Source organism: Seriola lalandi, unplaced genomic scaffold (genome assembly GCF_002814215.2).
Source record: "Seriola lalandi dorsalis isolate HSWRI2012SDOR001 ecotype SW California unplaced genomic scaffold, Sedor1 jcf7180002054062, whole genome shotgun sequence".
Taxonomy (NCBI): Eukaryota; Metazoa; Chordata; class Actinopteri; order Carangiformes; family Carangidae; genus Seriola; species Seriola lalandi.
In genome coordinates this window covers 571,046-591,300 of record NW_019524615.1, presented here as the reverse complement: position 1 = coordinate 591,300, position 20,255 = coordinate 571,046, and the positions used below count along the sequence as shown (strand labels likewise).

General features: G+C 42.1%; 1 protein-coding gene across 1 annotated transcript; it reads left to right on the top strand.

The window, feature by feature from the left end:
• Window positions 1-247: 247 nt before the first annotated feature.
• On the top strand, window positions 248-20,202 carry setd2 (SET domain containing 2, histone lysine methyltransferase). Its single transcript, XM_023403153.2, has 22 exons — window positions 248-632; window positions 2,148-2,257; window positions 4,990-5,011; window positions 5,115-9,193; window positions 9,315-9,446; window positions 9,837-9,965; window positions 10,248-10,371; window positions 10,487-10,564; window positions 10,658-10,755; window positions 10,951-11,083; window positions 11,469-11,603; window positions 11,735-11,863; window positions 12,016-13,089; window positions 13,207-13,255; window positions 13,330-13,693; window positions 13,820-14,558; window positions 14,893-15,018; window positions 15,744-15,880; window positions 15,970-16,081; window positions 17,394-17,468; window positions 17,652-17,753; window positions 18,392-20,202. The coding sequence occupies exons 2-22, from the start codon at window positions 2,241-2,243 to the stop codon at window positions 18,551-18,553; spliced, it is 8,016 nt and encodes a 2,671-aa protein (XP_023258921.1). The 5' UTR covers window positions 248-632; window positions 2,148-2,240; the 3' UTR covers window positions 18,554-20,202.
• The last annotated feature ends 53 nt before the right edge of the window (window positions 20,203-20,255 follow it).

The following is a 20,255-nucleotide window of genomic DNA, read 5'->3' as shown; positions in this document are numbered from 1 at the left end:
CAATAGCCAGAATGAAATACAGAGGACCCTCCGTGTCAGGCTCTCATTTCTTTCTCCCTCTCTCCGCTCATTATGTCTTCCCATTTGATAACAAAGTAGTGAAGCTTTTAGTTTTATCTCTGTATTTTTTTTTATTTAGTAAGTCGCTGCTGATTGCTCGGATCGGCGGTGCGCTCCAGGGTTCGCGCCAGCTGTGCACCCACATCATGTGATGTTGTTGAACACAGCAGCCACAGCCATAGAGGCACTGTGAGGACCAGTGTGGAATAAAAGGTATCCCAAAGATATGTTCACAGTCCTTCCCGTGGGTTAGATTGCCAGTTTTATTGTAACGTACAGGTTGGCCAAACTAAGACATTTTCTGAGGGCTTGGTTTCCGTGATTATCTGTCATTTCGATCTCTCCTCCAACTCTTGGCTAACTATGTGAGCCCATGCTAGCTCGATAGTACCAAGAATCACCCAGGCTGAAGCTGGGGCGCAGCAGCAGCGGAGCCACTGAGCCGACGATCATTTCCGACAGCTCCGTATGGATTTGACGTCGGCATACATTGTTGCTTGATGTTATACCAAGGGCCGATTACCAGCGATTTCAAAGATGGGGGAACCTTGTGACCTTAAGCACGTCGTAAAGTGAGTATCTCGTGAATCGATGATCTCTGCTTAGTTTTACGTTGATTTTGGAAAAACCATTTCACTACACACAGGACAAAACATCATTAGCCAACATGCTAGTAAAGCCGGGTGTACAGACTCGAGTATATGGGTCCATTACATCCTAAAACGGAAACGCATATGAAACCCTTCCTGCGTTTTCATAAAATTAGAAAAGTAACGAGCTCCCCAGGAGTTGAGAAAACCGTAATTACCAAGACTTTACACCCTCGGTACAACTCAAACAGCGTTTAGTAAAATATAAGTTAACAGCAATAGCGTTAGCCAACTAGCTGCTAGTCACGACAGTTAGCTAACATAGCTAGCGTTAGCTACTGATGCTAGTGGGGTTCTTGGCTAGCCGTCTTCGTTTTCACAAACAAATGTGGTTGTTTACTTCTGCTGTGCGATCTGAAATTATGTTAAACGTCACACTTATAGCATTTCCGAGCACACAGTTGTTGGTTAGTCAACATTAATTTACGAATTATACATAGCACAACACCAGCTGACGCTATCTGCAAAGATGGCCCACGAAAGCTCTCTTTTAGTGTTAGCTCACCCAAGTTAGCTTAGCTGGTTCTGATATATATTTTTTTATAAACCGGCGCCACAGTCGAATAGCTACGTTCACCTCGGTTTTCCTGCCTGCTTATTACTTATATATGTGCTGTAGTTGGACTAATTAGTACGTCGTGATAGAATATTTAACGAAATTGGTAGGTTTGCTGCACATCCTCTACTCGTTTTCACAGTAGGTAGATTCATCCATTTAAAGGCCATGTTTTGGCTGCATCCACTCCTCCCGCACAGGCCATGCGCTAGTCAGTTTACTAATTTGCTTCAAAGCACTCAGTTTGTTTTCATAAGAATGTCGATGTGTTCTTTAATAGAAATCCCCACTATGCAGACACACTTTGTTTTCTGTAGGCCATTTGCTTGCGCTTTACATGTCTCATAATGAGATGCATGCCCTTTCCTCGCCCTGCATCCATGTTTTTCTTGTATTTTCGCTCATAATAGTTCTATTTATAAGCCACAGATGAATGTAACATTTTATTTTTGTTGTTGCTGAGATGCAACTAAAGCGACAACAGTAGAGATAAACAGCCCGCCAAGGTGAGAGAAATCTTTGTCAGAGCAGACACACTCATTTAGACGTGCAAGGGGTCTGCCACATTGCAATGATAGATAAGTAGAATTTTAGGAAGGGAGCTTGAAAAAAGTCGTTAATACAGCAGCTGAAAGCATGTGACAGCACTTACTGTTTGACCTGGTGTACACAAATGGACACATATATAGTGTTTTTTGCACACAGTACATCATTAAACACTATATTTATTGAGTCAAACAAAAACCCGAATTTCTGCATTTGAAGGACTTCTCTTAGATGCTGATGATGTCAAAATTATGAAAGTTCCTGAAAGACTAGCTGTAAGATGTTGTGGACATGCGAGACTCAGTTCATTACAACCCTATCTTTCTTTTTGTCAGGTGTCCCGTCACTTTGGAGGGCTCATTTCTCTGATTTGGATTATTCTTGGCCAGCAGCCTCTTCAGGCCTACTAATCCTAGACGAGTTTCTCAATGGACACTCTACTCAGGTCAGAGATCAGGTATTAGACAGCAAAGAATGCAACTCAAAGTGTATACTCTTGTTTTGAGTCATTTGATATGAATTTGGAAATATGTATAGTGTGGTTACCAAGTTGTGTTTTATTTTGGATGCAGTATGTGCACATCTTTCTTGCAACTATTTACTGGTAAACGATTTTGAGTTCAGGATCATCCCAAGCCCAAGGCTCTGTCATTATTTGTACAATGACAGTTATTCGACAATCAAGAATACAAGACTGTCCTCTGCAAAAAGTCTTTGGCTTTTATTTTAAATTTGACATTAGAAAACATGTTGTCTTGACAAGCAGTAGTATGCCAAGGTAGAAATGCCTCTAAATAAAAAGTGAAGACTTATGGTGTAACTCTCTTGCATGAACAAAATGACTATATCAACACAATGCTTGGTTTTGGAAACTACATATGAATAACATTCCTGTATTTTGTGTAAGAAAAAAAAAAACTTTTGCTGCATGAATTGATAAAGGTGAAGTTCTATGTTTAGTAGGTCCAGTCCATTAATCATTTGATTTTAGGCTGCCTGTTATAGCCCTTAGTATATATTTGAATGTCCCCGCAGAAGTGTCTCGTTTTGAAGGTCACAGAAAAAGGAGAAATTAAATCCTAAAGGATTAAATGACCCAGTTGTTGCCTAGCACCCATATTGAGCCTACCCTAAGGAAAACATGCATACTTTAATAGGACAGAAAGAGGAACAAGAACCCAATTATTCCTTTTTTTACAGGTTGAATAGTCAACATTTCTGTGCCTCTTTGTTTTTGTTTTTTTTTGTAATTTGTTTATTTCCACCCTTGTAAAATGGACCTTTTCCGCTGCATGGTACCGGCCCAAATTAACTCAACTACTCGCCTTTTTTGTTTTCCATTGGGCAAAAATTGTGGATAGGACCTGGTACCTGTTATTTTTTTGGTATTACCTCCGCTGAGGTTCCAAGCAAGCTGAGGCAATACTAAAAAGGTGACATGAAAACATTAGAGACTACTGATTGGTCAGAAATAATTGTCACTACTGTGTCATCACTGTGTGAGACGGGACGTTCTGAACAAATGTGCCATTTTTAAATATCCAAGCAATTGTATACCGCTCACTGCCTGTGACATTTTTGTTTGTTATTTTACTGTACTTTTAGTATGGGTGGACTAACAAAATGCCAGCTCTCACGGATACATAATTTTACTGTTTAACATGGGGCAAAAAAAACAAATTAAACATGAATTTATTTATCTGTGAGTGCCAGCATTCTGTTTGTCCTGTTAAGATAGTTTCGACCATGCACTCGATACATTGCTCAGGATTTGAAGCTGTTCATGCTGCCACTGGTTTACTTTTAATATGGCAACCTACAAAACCTCCCCAGGGTCAATTGAGGAGGTGCAGATTTTTCTCTTTTTGATATCCCTTCTTTATCTTCCATTGTTCGTGTGTATGTCACGTAGCTTTGTGTGTCTACCGAGTCAGTATTATGCGATGGAAAAACGCTAATAGATCATCTAAATATACTCCATGTTTTGTTTACAGTTTGTTTGCAGTTAGTTTTTTGTTGGTTTTTCTTGTATACTTAAAATCAAGTCTGTAAAACTATCCTTTGACCACACTCAGCAGAAATATCACAAACTTAATGTAAGTCATTTGCTCAAGTTGAAAAACACTGCTGAAATGGTAAATTGCTGTTATCGATTTATCTCGGCTTGTGTATCTTGTATGCATTCAGCTTTCCTTTTGTGCAACATTTCTCAAACTACACACTCACTGTGTGTGTGTATGTCATATACTGTACACGTATACATGTATATAAACGATTTATATATATATATATATACATGTTGTAAAAAACATTTCAATCCACTGACCATATACTGTCTGCAGATACAGCTAGTTTTTGTTTACTTTTTAAAAAGCAGCTTTCCCAATACATAGCAGCCATACTGGGTATGTTTGGTCTCTAAATCCTGAGCATTTATTTAATTTTGAGCAAAATCTTGATTTCCACCAGTATCATCCAACATAAAAAGTTCAGAAATAAAAGGGAACTATACAAGTATTCTTCTGTTTAAATTAGTAAGACATTTTTCATTTATGTTTTGAGTTTACTGTGGCCACCTACTCTTTCCTTTCAGCTATTCCAGTCATCCAGTATATATAACATTTATTGGCCAATGAATTTGATAGAACAGGAGTACCTTCTATCATTGACCTTTCATTTATATCCATTTCTTTCAGTCACTGTCTCTTTCCCTGTCACTGTGCCAAGTTGGGCAAGTAGCCTAGACACAAACTAAGACATGACTTCTGTGCTCTGAATTGGAATCCATCCCTGGTTTTGTTGCATGTCAGCCATTTCTCCTATTTCCTGTGGAACTCAAAAACGCAAACCACAAAAAAAAAATGAATGTGGTTTAGATGAAATGTTTGAGATGATTTAAAAATTCACTCTATTAGTATTTCCTAATTTAATCTCTGAGACAAATCTAAAGCATGCTTATTCTTTGTATAAATGGCCTTTTGCACTTTAAGAACAGGGAAAACAAGGGAAAACAGAATTAAAGAGGGGCATGTTCACATCCAGCAAGGTTACCTTGAGAATTGTTTTCTCTTATCTTCCCTGAGTATCTTAAAGTTGTTACCTAGTTCTATATGAACTGCGCAAATTGATTTGTCTTTTCTCTCTTTCATGTTCCCATGGTGTCTGATGTAACCACAGAGAGGAGGGGAGTGGTGCCTCGGTAAGTTTTAACACAAAGCTAGTGAGCAATTTAGCAACATTTGTTATGATACAACCACTATGTCTAATTTCACATACTTGTGTTCTTTTTTCTATTATTGCAGGTAAAGGTTGAAGGCCTATCCAAGGCAGCTCTAATGAAAAGCCTGTCTCCCAGAGTGATGCTGTCCAACCATCTCTTGCCTAAAGGGACCAAGACGAAGGTCAACCTAGAGGATCAGGGTCGTCAGAAAGTGTCCTTCAGCTTCTCGCATACCAAGAAGCCACTGCAGAGCCTGTTCTTCATCCCTGCCAGCCCTGACAAGACCGTCACTGAACCTCAGGCTGCCTTGTCACAGTCAGTCTCAGACAAAGGAGGGCAGAGTACAGACAGCAAAACTGAACAAAAGCAGACACCTGTGGTGCCAACATCAATAGCAGAGACACCTTCTCAAACACCAGTCTCCTCAGCCACTAAACTGAAACCAGACTTGGCAAAGATGCATTTCAAGAAGCAACTTCTCAGTGTCTCTGTGACTGAAGAGAAACCAACATCCCTTATGCCAGAGGAGCAGCTCTCCCCTGAATTGCAGTTTTTGCAGAAGTCAGCAAGTAAGAGTGCAACTGAATTCCCAACACCCCAGCCTCAGAATGTCGTTGATGTCTGCCCGTCTGAGAATGCTCACATTGAAGCCTCTGAGACGAGGCTAACCCCGAGCCTCAAGAAGCCCGCTGCTTCCTCAGGAAAAGATGGAGAGACTTCCAGCAGTACTGAGCAGGATAAGGTATACAAAAGGAAAACCAGGTCCCAGTCTAATAGTGCGCCCCCTGGCTCAGAATCTGATGGAGATTCAGTCCAGATGTCTTCCAGTTGCAAATCAGTTGACTCCAAAAGTAAAACAAACTCTGACAGCAGAAGCAAAGAGGTAAAAAAGTCTTCCTCTGGTTCACATGTGGAGGAGAAGGAAAAAAGTTGCTCAAAGCGGTCAGAGAATCATGAAAGGTCTTCTAGTTACTCCAAATCAGACCGTGATTCTAGACACACATCATCACGCTCGGTTCGATCAGACAAAGATCGAAGAAGGTCCAGGTCTAGATCACGGTCTCGATCAAGAGGGTCTCGAACAAGTTCATCCCACTCCAGATCAGAGAGGTCCAGAGGTGACAGAGGATCACGCTCTGAAAGGTCATACTATCACGACTCTGACCGCCGATCACACAGGAGTTCGCCACGCAGAGAGAGAAGACGTTCTCGTTCTCGCACTGACAGAACTCGGGACAGTTCTGACTCTGAGGATGACCATAGGAAAACAAGGACAAGGACAAGTGACTCGAGTAGATCGTCTGTCCATTCAAGCTCACATAAAGAGTCAAAATCATCATCCTCTTACTCAAAATCAGAGAAAGTCTCAAAATCTATAGATTCTCCTCACTCTTCAGAGATAGATAAAAGAACACAATCATCAAAATCTGAAAGGAATTCAAAACGATTATCAGACTCTGATTCACAGCGTAAGTGCTCTCCTGATCTGGACTCCAGTTACCGTAAACCTAGCATCCATCACAAGTCAGAGACCAACAACAAATCCTCCTCTTCCAGTATGCATACCCACTCTCAAACACATGAAAAATGCCAAAAAAGCAGTTCCAGTGACTCTGAGGCAGATCATAAAGGAAAATCATCACAGGGCTCTGACAAAAGCTCTGGCTCAGAGGAGAAGAGTAAAAACTCCCTAAAGAAAACCAGTAGACCAGATTCGAAACAGATGACCCCTTCTAGATCTTCTGTGAAAACCACTGGACATGATAGACAATCAGATGACATATTTCACAGTTCCAGCAAAGCACCGTCATGTGCAACCACCACAGAACTTTCTTCTCAGTGTGAAAAAGAAAAATCAGATTCCCATCAACATGGAAATGAACTTGGTAATCAGGATGTTAAGGAGATAGTTTCATGTACTGAAAAGGGTTTGCAAGAACCATCATCTACAAGAGCAAAAGAAACGAAATCAGGTCTTGAAGTTGAGAATAAAGATACCTCAGCTATAACCTCAAGTGAAAGCCTAAAGCATGTAAATGCTTCCCTGGAAAACTTGACCAATGTGAAGGATAGCCTTTCTTCTGATCAACCACATGTGAACTCAGATGCAGCTGTCTTATATTCATGCAGTAGTACTGAAAGTATAGTGTACAGCCAGGAAAAAAAAGTTCTTGGCTGTTCGCCAGGGCCAAAGTCCTTACCTGATACAGCGGATGTACCTGTTACACATAATGTCCAGCAGAACACTAAACAAGAGACTGTTGAGCTGAATATGTTCGAGAAACAGTCTGACACAAGTGTGCCGCTAAAATTGGAGTCACTGTGTCCTGAACCTGAGAACCAGCACACTTGTGGACAGCAAAGTATAGATACCGTTAAAAAGAGCAGCGGTACTACCAAAAAGTCCCGGTGGGATATTGTTGGGCAGGACACCTCAGAGAGTGATAATTCACAGAGGATGCTTAGTGCAGAGAGTAAGCCTACTGTTAAAAAAGTAATCTCTGTCAAAAAAATTGAGTTTTCTAAAGACAATAGCCAACAAGACTCTGATATTAAAGATAATATTCAACCAGAACCTGAAACACATTCCACACTGGTAAAGCAGACTGAGATCTCTAAGCAGGAGGTCGGCTCAGACAGCACATCCATGATTGATAAATACAAAGACCAAAGTGAGCCTTCACGAGCAAGCACCAGCATTGACCACTGTGACTTAAAACTGACTGTTTCTCAAAAAACAAACACAGATGAGCCTCTGCACATAAATGATACATCCCAGGTTGATGCAGCGGCAAAGATTAACAGTTGGAATGGAAATGACCACGATGAAACATCAAAGGACAGCGGTCACAAAAACAAATTGAGTAAGAGAACATCACTTCATCAGGATGCATTAGGAGGACAGAGTGAGGGCAGTGATAGTGACAACTCGGAGTACGACTCCGATTGTGGTGAGGCTATAAAACGATTGCACTCTGTGGTGGTGGTGCCAAAGAATTCTTCCCTAACAATGGATACCAAGGACACGGGAGCTTCCTGTAGTCCTATGAATATTTCAGAACTGCACAATGCCAATATAACAGCTGACATGAATACCCGTGAAGTCCCAAATGAAGTCAGCTCTCAACAAAGACAGGGGAGTCCTTCCACTGTATTTGGGGAGAGCAGTGGTCCATGTGCTGGTGTAAATAACTCATCCAATAGCAGCATGTTGTGTCAATCCCAGAGCAATATGATTGACAGCACCAGTCACTCTGAGGGTTCCAGCACCATCAGTGCCCTGCCTTACATGGCCGGTCGTATCAGTGCCCATGGAAGTGCCACAGATCCTGCTCACAGCCTTGATAATTCCAGACAGTGTGAACAAGGGCACAAACAGCACACTTTAAGTAGCAGAGGTGAACGGCTGTACTCCCATTATCAACAAGGTGATTTCTCCAATGCTGACAATATCAATGACAAGAATGGATTCGTCCTGGGTTGGGAGTTTTCGCAAACAGAGCAGCCAAGTAGTACATACCAGCAGCCTGATAGCAGTCATGGGCCACAGTTAACAAACACTAAGTTGGTGGGAAACTCTCCCAAGGGACAGGAGCACAGGCAGAATAATGCCATCTGGAACCATCAATCCCCAAACATGCAGACTAGCAGAAAACCTTACCTCCATGCACATGAACATTATCAGGATCCAGCAGGTGAAATCCATCCTGACTCTCTAACTAATGACCATGACGACTACAGTGGGGATAAATCATCAGATCTTAGTAAAACAGCTGTTGAATGGAATGGACCTAACACTGCAGGGTCATCAAGCTTTGTACAAGGGCATGAAATAAGCAGCAACAGTAGGGGCTCTGTTGTGCCTGACCCCCCTAGAGAAGACAATTTTAGACCCCACAGAGGGAGAGGCCCTCCCAAGAAAAGGCGTCCGGAGATTGAGTCAGATTCAGACAATGAGGCAGAGGCTGGGCCTGCAGGCAAAAGGGAGCGTCAAGGAGATATTGACATCTCTAAGGAAACTCTTGTCAAAGCTGAGGCGCAACGTCCATCACTCACTCTGCAGGACTTTCAAGATGCCAATAAATGGAAAGAGCATTCCAAGTCTAAAAAGATGCCCCCTTACTTTGACCTGATTGAGGAGAACCTCTACTTGACTGAGAGGTAAGATGTTATCCAGCCTGACTGGATAAGCGATGTTTGTTTAAGCAATGAACGACCTCATAATAAAACACTTACGTACTTTCAGGTTTGAGCTTTAAAAGTTTTATACTTTTATTCGCAGAAAGAAAAGCAAATCTCATCGAGATATAAAGAGGATGCAGTGTGAGTGCCCAGTGCTGCCCAGAGAGGAGCGCTCAAGGGGAGTATTGGCATGTGGGGAAGACTGTTTAAATCGGCTGCTGATGATTGAGTGGTAAGTTGATTATTACTGATAAAGCTGTACCACAACATGTAAGAGGTTAGGATAGGTCAGGCAAACCCGAAAATACAACAAACACATTTTGAGTCGTTAGTATTGAAAGGATCGCACAATTAGTAGAAGAAGGCCATAGACGAGTACTGTTCACATACCGTTTCATTTCATTTTCGAGAGCCCGACAAATTATATTTGTTGATGTAAATGTAAATATAATGCTTAAGCGGTAGGAAATCTGGTAACATGGTGCTCCAAATAAGACAAGAAAAGAGGCAGTATGAATCATTTTGTTTACTATCTAACTCTACAGATTTTGTCAACAAATGTTTTAGAGTTTGACCTTAACATTGTCATTTTTTTTTTGTATACATTTTTTCTTCTTTCCAGCTCATCACGATGCTTAAATGGAGTCTACTGCTCTAATCGACGCTTTCAGATGAAACAACATGCAGACTTTGAAGTTATCCTCACAGAAGACAAAGGCTGGGGTCTACGGGCAGCTAAAGACTTGACTTCGTAAGCCTCTTTAAGTATTCAGTACCACATTTTAAATGTTTTCTACCATTTAACATTAAAAGGTTCCAACAGTAGTAGTTATTTCGTGGCTGCTTACTCTGTTGGATTACAATAGGCTACATGATAAAGGTGCTCATGTTGTTTCCTTTTGTACATTAAAAAAATAATTGCAATCCTAAACCAAAATATGCAATGTTTGAGCAAGTCAATGTTTTGAAATGTTATCGTTGAAAACACAGACAGGACGATTTTCAAACCGGTTTGTTTTTATTTCTGTCTCAGAAACACCTTTGTACTGGAATACTGCGGGGAGGTGCTGGACCACAAGGAGTTCAAAACAAGAGTGAAAGAATATGCTCGCAATAAGAACATCCATTACTACTTCATGTCTCTAAAAAATAATGAGGTAAGAAATTATGCAACACATTACACTTAATGTTCATATTTAAACTGCAATCTGGTCTAATGACTCAGGTAAAGTAGCTGGCAGAAGTACTTGACATTGTATTATGTCTTTTCAGATCATTGATGCAACGTTAAAGGGAAATTGCTCCCGGTTCATGAACCACAGCTGCGAGCCCAACTGTGAGACCCAAAAGGTACAGTGGCAAAAGATTGCTCTTTGATATTACTTTTCAGGTTACCCTGCTAAAAGCTGAATTAACTGATGGTAATTTTGTACCCCATTTCAGTGGACCGTTAATGGCCAGCTTAGAGTTGGGTTCTTCACCACCAAGGCCGTCACTGCAGGGACTGAACTGACATTTGATTACCAGTTCCAGAGATACGGGTACTGTTTCTCTGCAGTTATTTTTTTCAAACTTGTATTTTCTGCTCTCTATGCTTTTATTGCATGTGTGAAAACAATAGATGTAGATATGTTCTATTTGTTCACATAGTTAGGGGACTTAACAAGAGGTTATTTAACCATTAAACTGGTGGTTTTATCTTGGTGATTTCACCTTTGTTTTATTTAACCCTCCAGCAAAGAAGCACAGAAATGCTTCTGTGGCGCACCCAGCTGCAGAGGCTTCCTGGGTGGAGAGAACAGAGTTAGTGTTCGAGCAGCTGGAGGGAAGATGAAGAAAGACCGCAGTCGAAAGAGTGCTCTCACCACGGTCAGTTCTTCCAGTCATATTTGAAATTCTTTCTGTCATCTGTTTGAAATGTGAACTGTCTGGAGAACAATTATTTGCAAACACAAAAGACAGAATATTGTAGTATTCAAAAGTACTAATGCCTATCACAAGCTACTAGAGCCTAGTAATGTTTGATTTTTTGGTATGGTAAAATGGTTAATTGTAATAATGGTAATGTAGTTAAACAGGGCTAATCACATAACAATCAATAACTGTAACTTTATGAATTAGCTTGTACTCCCATGTCATTACCATTACGTATTTGCCATCATGATGTCAGTTGTAAATTGTATTAATACATGCCGAAATGTGTTAACAACACTGTCAATAATAACCTATATATACCCATATTGTCCTTCCACAGGTTGATGAGGAACTGGAGGCGCTACTGGAGAATGGAGAAGGCCTGTATGATGAGAAACAGGTGGTGTCTCTCTGCAGACTAATGGTCCGAGTGGAGACCATGGAGCAGAAACTCATCTGTCTCAAGCTCATACAAGTATGACCTGAGTGATTAACGACTAGTTTCACAAAATAGTTAGCACTACTCTCCTGTTATGATTTAGCTAGAAAGTTGAGACCTTACTTGTTATTGTCATTTGCAGTAGGTAATATGCTTGTTTTGCACAGGATACTCAAAATCCGTCATGCCTGAAGCAGTTCCTGGACCATCATGGATTGTCTCTGCTGTGGATCTTCATGGTGGAGCTTTCTGAAGCTAAAGGCAACAGTGCAAACAACATCAAATTGCAGTTAGAGGTGAATTATGTCATTGATTTTTTTATTTTTTTATTATCACACCCATAATGTGGTCACATTCCTTTGTTTAAATTGTTAAATCCCTCAAAGCCTCTATGATCATAAATACAGTTATTTGCTGTTTGATCACTGATTATACATTTTGTTCACAGATCATGAAGACGCTGGCTGTGCTTCCCATCTCAACTAAGAACATGTTGGAAGAGAGCAGAGTCCTGACCTTCATTCAGCGATGGGCCCAAACAAAAACTCTCCCTCACCCTGCTGAGATGGATGGCTACTCCAGTGAGAACACCTCCCGTGCTCAAACACCCCTCAACACTCCTGATGGTTCCTCCACCAAAATGGGACCCGAATTAGATGGTGACACCTCCAAACCTGCTGTGTACCGCCGCCTTAAAATCATCAGTGAAAACAGTCTAGACAGTGCACTCTCTGATGCTAGTAAAGCATCTGATGGGAAGGAGGAGGAGGAGGAAGATGATGATGAGGAGGAAGATGAAAACTCACACGCAGGACTCCCTGACGGCAAACAGTTGAAGGCAGAACCAGTGTGTGAAGCCACAGATCCAACAAAAGATGCGATGGAAGAGTCAGAGAAAGAGGTCGAAGGGGAGAAACAGGAAGAGGCAGGGATGAGTTCTAGCACTCAGCCCCAACCTCAAACTGAGGAGGAGAAAGACAAAGTGGAGTTGGATTTGGAGAAGAAGGACACTGAGATGAAAGAGGACACAAGTGAGGGTCTGAAGGATGAACCTGAGGAGTCAAAGGAGACTGGCGAGGAACAGGAGAGTGTGGAGGAGCAGGCCAGTCTGGCAGTGACAGAAAAGGCTGAACTGGAAAGTGACCAGTCTGCTGTAAAAGTTCTTGAGCCAGAGAGTCAGTCCATCCAAACAGGTGTTTCTGAACTTCCACCTGAGGAGCCTTCAGAGCAGATGGAAGCACAGGCAGAGACACAAGAGCCTGAGAAGGCTCCTCTTGACAGTGAAGTGCAACCTGGTGAATCTACCACTGATGCTCCCCCAAGCTCTGAGATCCCAGAAGTCAGTATGCCCTCTGAGGTCACAGTGGCCCCTGTGGACCCATCAGTGATAGGAACTCCTTCTCAGGATGAGGAGGAAGGTGTCTCAGATGTGGAGAGTGAGAGGAGTCAGGAGCCCCCGCTCAGTACTTTGGACATTAGCGGCATGGCTGCCAGGCTTCTGGATAGCTGGAAGGATCTAAAGGTGAGACATTGTCAAACATGCATAAAAATGTAAAGTATTACCCATTTTCTGTTTGTAATCTGTTTGCATGGTATTGAAATCTGAAGTTTGAAGTCAAAGTTATGCTTGTCCTTTCAGGAGGTGTACAGAATACCAAAGAAGAGTCAGGTCGAAAAGGAAGCAAATGGTAAGTTAGTTCATTGCTGATTTTTGGCACAGAATTATTTCCATACAGTTTGGACTGATTTGATTTTCTCACAGATCGCAGCCGAGATCGAGACACAGCTTTGACACCACGCAACACTTCTGGGAGCCGAGAACGTGAAAGGGAGCGAGAGAAGGAGAGGGAACGAGACAGAGACTATGACAGAGACAGAGACAGAGATCGAGATCGAGATCGAGACTGGGACAGAGACAGAGATCGGGATCGGGATCGAGATAGGGATAGGGATCGGGATCGGGATCGGGATCGTGACCGGGATCGCGACCGCGACCGTGACCGTGACCGTGATCGTGATCGAGATCGAGTCTCTGACAAAACTCCCCGCAGCACTGACAGACGGAGGAGACGCTCTGTGTCTCCACCGTCATCCTATGAAAGGAGCAGTCGACGCACTGAAGAACGGTAAGAATTCTCGTCCCTGGGGGAACACTGTGAAGTGTCTTCCATGTGCAGTGAAAACTTTTGTATACTGCATAACATGGTAAAGTTTTGGTATTCAGCTGTGGTATTGTTCTCTGAATTTTCAAGGTTTGACCCATCTAACAGCAACAAGACACCGCGAGGAGTCAGTGGCAAGGAGCGCAACAAACTGTCCACAGAGGAACGCAGAAAGCTGTTTGAGCAGGAGGTTGCTCAGAGGGAAGCCCAGAAACAACAACAGCTTCAACAGCAGCAGCAGCAGCAGCTTCAAACTATGGCTTATGACCCTGCTCTGGCCTATGCCTCCAGCCCTGGTTATATAACCTACCCCCCTGGATATCCCATTCAGACCTTTGTGGATCCCACCAACCCCAATGCAGGCAAAGTATTGCTCCCTACCCCTTCAGTTGAACCCACCATGAACTATGATCAGACTCCTCCTCAGCGACTTATCTCAGACCTGGGACTTACCTCTCCATCCTCCACTTCCCAAGCCACTCCAGTCTCTAATCTCTCTCAGCACATCACCACCACCAACCTCGCAGCTGGAAACCCCCAGCAGTATGCCCAGCCAACTGTAGCAACTCAGGACGCAGGTGTAGCTGTCCTCTCTGTACCAGCCCAGACGGCCCCTCAGGTACAGAGCCAGCAGAGCTACACCACTCTCTGGGACCCTGCCACTCAGCAGGCAGTGACTGTGCAGACCCAGCCAGCACAGCAGTATGCCACAGCTCCAGCTCCAGCACAGGCCCAGACACAGACAGCCATCTATTACCAGGGCCAGCCTTGCCAAACCATCTACAGTATCCCCACCGCCTACCCTCAGACTAACACTCCAGTCATACAGGTAGGGTTCCTCGTGTGGGTCCAATATCCGCTGTGGAGTTTACTGTACTCATATTCTATAATAATCAGTGTTGAAAAGCAGAGATTCATTTATTTTTGTCATTAATGTAAGAAATACGGTACCTCATATTAAGGGTGAACATAGATATAGAATGTTTTGCATTAAATAGACACTTTTACACTATATAAAATTTGAATCCACAATATGTATTTCATTTTTTATTGAATGCTACAACCCAACCCAATGCAATGCAGTACATGCACAACTGTACTTGATAGAAATCTGGAATACATAGAGTACCTGTCTGATCTGGTTGTACTTTGTGTTTCTGAAGGCGTACACTGAACCCACAGCCAGCTACCTGCATGGCCAGCCGGTGTATCCCGGCCATCAACAGGGAGTGGTGGTGCAGCAGGGAGGCACAGTCACCACCATTGTCACATCCCAAACTGTGCAACAGGTAATGCATACAAGTTCCATCTATTTTCTCAAGCATTTGGAATGAAAAGAAATCTACTCCTAATCTGTAATCTCTGACTGACGATTTCTGATGTTTAAACTTGTGTCTTTGCTTTTGCAATGTGATGTATTCCCAGCTGAAACGGGAGAATGAGGCAAAACACAGTGAGGGATATTTCAAAATTGTTCCCAAAAGGATATTAGAAAAGGAGAGGTGAGGTGGTTTTGATTTGGTAAAAGGGGCAGAGAGGTAGGATCGCTTAAAAATCTGTCATATATTTCAGGGTTTTGTATGGGATTCATGTTTTTTGGCAGCATGAGGTTGCATTTAAGTTGAACTGATTTAAAGCTGGAGCGATTTTTATGAAGTTGACGTCACAGTTTCAAGGGTCTTTGACATTTTTACAAATCACCTTTACTACATGAGGTTTTGATGTCTCAGTGTGACCACAAGGGGGTAGTAGACATTTAAATTGTGCAACTCTTGAGACCTGTCTCATATAATGACAAAGTGCCTTAAGAACAAATAAAAGAAAGGGTTCAGTGGGCTCCATTTGTAAATAACAATCAAAGTGACACTCACCTACAACTACAATCATTAAACTTGTAGCCTATGAATTGGGTTTTTTCTCTTAGCTAAACCCGAAAGAAATTGTTGGTACTTAGAAGTGAAGCTACATGGATTTGCTACTGATGCTTCTTTTCTATTTCTTCTCTCCTCTCTAGGAAATGATTGTACCCAACAATGTGATAGACCTGCCTCCTCCCTCTCCCCCTAAACCCAAAACTATCGTCCTACCTCCCAATTGGAAAGTGGCTCGAGACCCTGAAGGGAAGATCTACTACTACCACATTGTCACAAGGTAGCGATGCGTCTATGCAGTGTGTGTCTGTGCCTCTAAACACCCCCTGTATGTATCTTTATGTCACATTACTTCCCTCTGCCTGTCAGGCAAACACAGTGGGACCCTCCAACCTGGGAGGGAAGTAGCGACAACACTAGTGTGGACCATGAATCTGAAATGGACCTGGGAACACCCACGTATGATGAGAATCCTTCCAAGGTGAGCTTTTAAGTTATCGTTTTTAGTGTCTTATGAAACCTTAAATGTGTGTAGTTGTTGTGCACCGGACCTTTTTTTTTGTATACAAGAAAAACCGTGAAGAGAAAACTATGTTCCTTCATTTAACAATGACGAAGAATCATCTTCACTTTTTTGTTTGGTTCCCCAGAAAGTTTGTGCTTGGATGCAGAACATGATTATAGTGTTTGTTCCTTGAGGTAATTGAAGATGCTGCACTAGTGATTACTTTCAGATGTGTCTCAAGGAGGAAAAAAAGAAAAAAAACATCAGCACAACACCACATTCAGTGACTGTTTATGTTCTCGCAGATGACTCCTCGCAAAATGGCCTCATCAGAATCTACATAGAGGCTTGAGATTTGAAAAGAGAATCCACTCACCCCACCCCCCTGCTCAGCTGTCTGTCCCTTAGCCTCAAGGCCATGCAGGGAGGGGTGGCTTTGCTCATCTCCTCTTCCTCTGCCTCGTTTGTTTTCCCTCTTCATTTTTATCCTAACTTTGAGGATAATAAAAACCATCTGGAAGACCTAGCATTCATTTATTTGCGGTTTCTTAACTATATAACTGTCCCTTTTGTCTTTTTTAGATGTAACAGTTTTAAAAAAAAAAACAAAACATCGAAACTGAAATGTAGAGATCCATGTTTTTATGCAAAGTTTTCTGCCAAGTACAGCTTCAAGGTCATGGACCATTTCCCAGCATGTGTGTTTACACAGTGGTGGTGTCCATGTCCAGCATTAAAAATATGGCATATGCCCTGCTTGTACATGGTTCAGTTTTACTGTTTCTGGTTGTTTGTCCCTGGCACTGTGTGTGTGAAACCTTTGTGCTTGCTTTTGATCCTCACCACTTTGTTGTCGGTGCAGCCAGTCAGCTGTTGCCTGCTTGCCTTTGTTGTTGAAGGCTGAGGCTGGAGAGTCAGCATCCTGGCAGGATATCCCTGCTTTCTGTCAAGTAGCTGCTGAGCAGGTGCTGTTTGATGCCCTACTGACCTTGATAGCTACTGTTCTGCAGCCAGTTGCCATGTTTGATTGAGCTGGTGCACAGGTGGGGCCTCACTTGTGGTTATTATTGTAGAGAAATTACTCAGCTGAATGATGTCTGTATGACATGGTAATGCTGTATTCCCCTATAGCTAAGAAAAAGTCTGATGAAAAAAGTAGAATTTGATGAGACTTTGTTTGTGACACGTTACACTTTCAAAGCCAAGGGTTCAATGTGAAACAAATTATGTTTGTTTGCAATCAAGCATTTTAATCAAATCATTTCACTCTGCTATTATGTTGTTACAGTTCTCCACGAAGACAGCTGAAGCTGACACTTCGAGTGAACTGGCTAAAAAGAGTAAAGAGACATTTCGGAAAGAGGTAAGCTGCAGTCTCTGCAAACAGTGTTTGCAGCAATGTTATTTAACTCCAGATGTTTCAATTTTCTAGACCTCTACACCTTTGCCTACGCTGAAGGGAATGTCTTCTATCTACCCATGCAAGTTCTAATTTGTTTTGACATATTCTTCTCTTTACATGTCTTTTTTTGTGTGTGTTACTCAGATGTCCCAGTTCATCGTGCAATGTTTAAATCCTTATCGGAAGCCAGACTGCAAATTGGGACGCATCAGCAACACCGAAGACTTCAAACACCTGGCTAGAAAGGTACGATTAAGCAGTAAGATGTTTATACACGCGGTTAGTTTTTCCATTAATCCCAGAGGAGCTTGCAACCTTTCACCGGCCTCTACATGGTGAGAGCACAATGAGAGTATTGGTCAGCTTTTAACTTAAAAGGAAAAGTTTTCAAAGTTTCCCTCAAACCAGAACTAAATAGTTGAGCTCCCACGATTTCTTTCTCCAGCCAAATGTTTTTGTATTCTGTCTCTGCAAGAGACTAAGAACATATTGTACATGTAAACTATTATCTGCCTCTCTTTTGTTTTACTCATTCCTCTCGAAAAACTCTTTGCAACCAGCATTTCTTCAAAGGACAACATTCTTTTTTCTATGGTTCCCAGTCGGTCCATGGATTGTGTATGTGGGGAGTGGTTTGCACTGAGCACAATTCGGACATGCCATGACTCTGAGGGCATGGGCACAATAAACAGAGAAACAAGCTGGGGTTCACTCATTTAGAGATTGTGTTTTACTGTCTCCAATTACAAAGGGCAAAGTCACTAAAAGAGAATTAACCATCCACCCATTCTGCCACAACTTAGATATACATTGTAATTTTATAATTTACTGTAGTCTGGTGACAAGAAACATGTCTAACTCCTCATCTCTGCTCAATCTTCCAGCTAACTCATGGAGTTATGAATAAGGAGCTGAAAGCTTGTAAGAATCCTGAGGACCTCGAGTGTAACGAGAATGTGAAGCACAAGACCAAGGAGTACATCAAGAAGTACATGCAGAGATTTGGCTCTGTATACAGGCCCAAGGAGGACACAGAGGTGTACTAGCCTCAGAGGCCACAGATGTTATACTTGCTCTGTGTTAACACAGGAGAAGCACAGATTTGCCTTTCCATTCACTCCTACATGTAATGACCTGGCCAGCTTGAACCGTGAAGTAGTTTCTTACCTGTATTTATAACTAAGAATTGCACTGCACAGGAGCTCTCCAGGCCCCATGGATCATGGAGGAGCCCCATACTAGAGACTGTCGGAGACTCGAGTGCTGCTGAACAACCCGAGACTCCAGGTGCAGTGTTTTCAATGGACGACACTGAGGGGTGCTATAGAGACTAATGTTCTCACTGACCGTTTGATTTTTAGCTTTTTTTTTTTTTTTTTTTTCCATTTGTGGCTCTTAAATGTTCCCGAGATGATCACCTCAATTCCACTTTTTAAACTCTTCTAGCCCTGAATGAGGATTATTCAACGGAATCAGCTTTGGTATCATACACATCAAATTTCTTTGTTACTTTCCACCGTTAAAAAAATGGATCAATAACAGAACAGTCCAGCCCCCCCACCCAACCCCCCAGCCTCCTTTTTCTTGTGCACGCTTCAACCAACCCCCCTGCCACTGACTCTGTATCTGGTGCTGCTTTTAACTGGGCTGTGGAGGTCCAAGCTTCCACTCCTCAAACCCTGCCTTTCTTAACCACAAGACTTTGGAGCCTCTGTTGTTTTATGGATGCATGATATAGGCTGAGGTCAGAGTGGTATCCTTATGGAAATTCCTTCATTTTTCACGTCTCTGGCTTCAAGAAATATGCCCTTACCGGGACAAGCTTTTACTCACAATACACTTAGGGATCAGCCAGTGACTAGCAGGTTGGCAAAGGGGTTAGAGATTAATGTTTCCATGTCTTTTATCGATTTATGTATAATAACGGGAGCAGGGTTTGAATGCTATGTTTGATGTGCTGTTTAGCTATGTGTCAAATTTTTCCTCATTTCCTGTCCAACTCCTTTCCCAACTTTTTCTGCTCTGTTTCCTCTTCTCACAGGAATGATGCTGAAAATTAAGGTTGTAGCATTGAAGTTTTAACATTTTCTAAACATGTTGTGTGTTATGGCTTTTTTATCACTGTTGGTCCTAGTTAGAAGTTAGAGACACTTAGGTCGCTCCACAAACTGTCACACATTTATTTCCAAGTTTTACAGTGGTCAAGGTAGTCTCATTAGCATTAGGTTACCAATTTGTTGCAGCCTATTAAATTGCATTAAACAAAGTTCCAACATATGTACATTGCTTTATATGTGAATATATTGAATAATAGTTTTGGGAATGTTTAAATAAGCAGACACTTTGTAAAAGGACTATCATTTCATGATTTAAAGTGTAAATAATGTGTAAAATTATCAAAGCTGCACACAGGAGACTAGGGTCAGGGAGCACAGTGAGCCCACCCATCCTCACCAGCTCAGCCCTCCTGATGCAGTTACCACATCAGTCCGTCAAACTTAGGACCCCACTGACTCACAGCCCTCTATTTTATTTCAGTGGTGGGGGAGATTTTCATGTTTTCTTTATTTCTTTTTTTGTTATTATTTTTCTATGTACAAAGTTTCACCCTACTCTACTGTAAGTATTGTGTAAGCACATTGTCATACCGAGTGTACAAACATTTTAAAAGATAATAAACTTTTTTGTAAAATTATGTCCCTGCCGAGCAGTTGAGTTGCGTTCTCTCGGGTGTCAGATAAATAGACT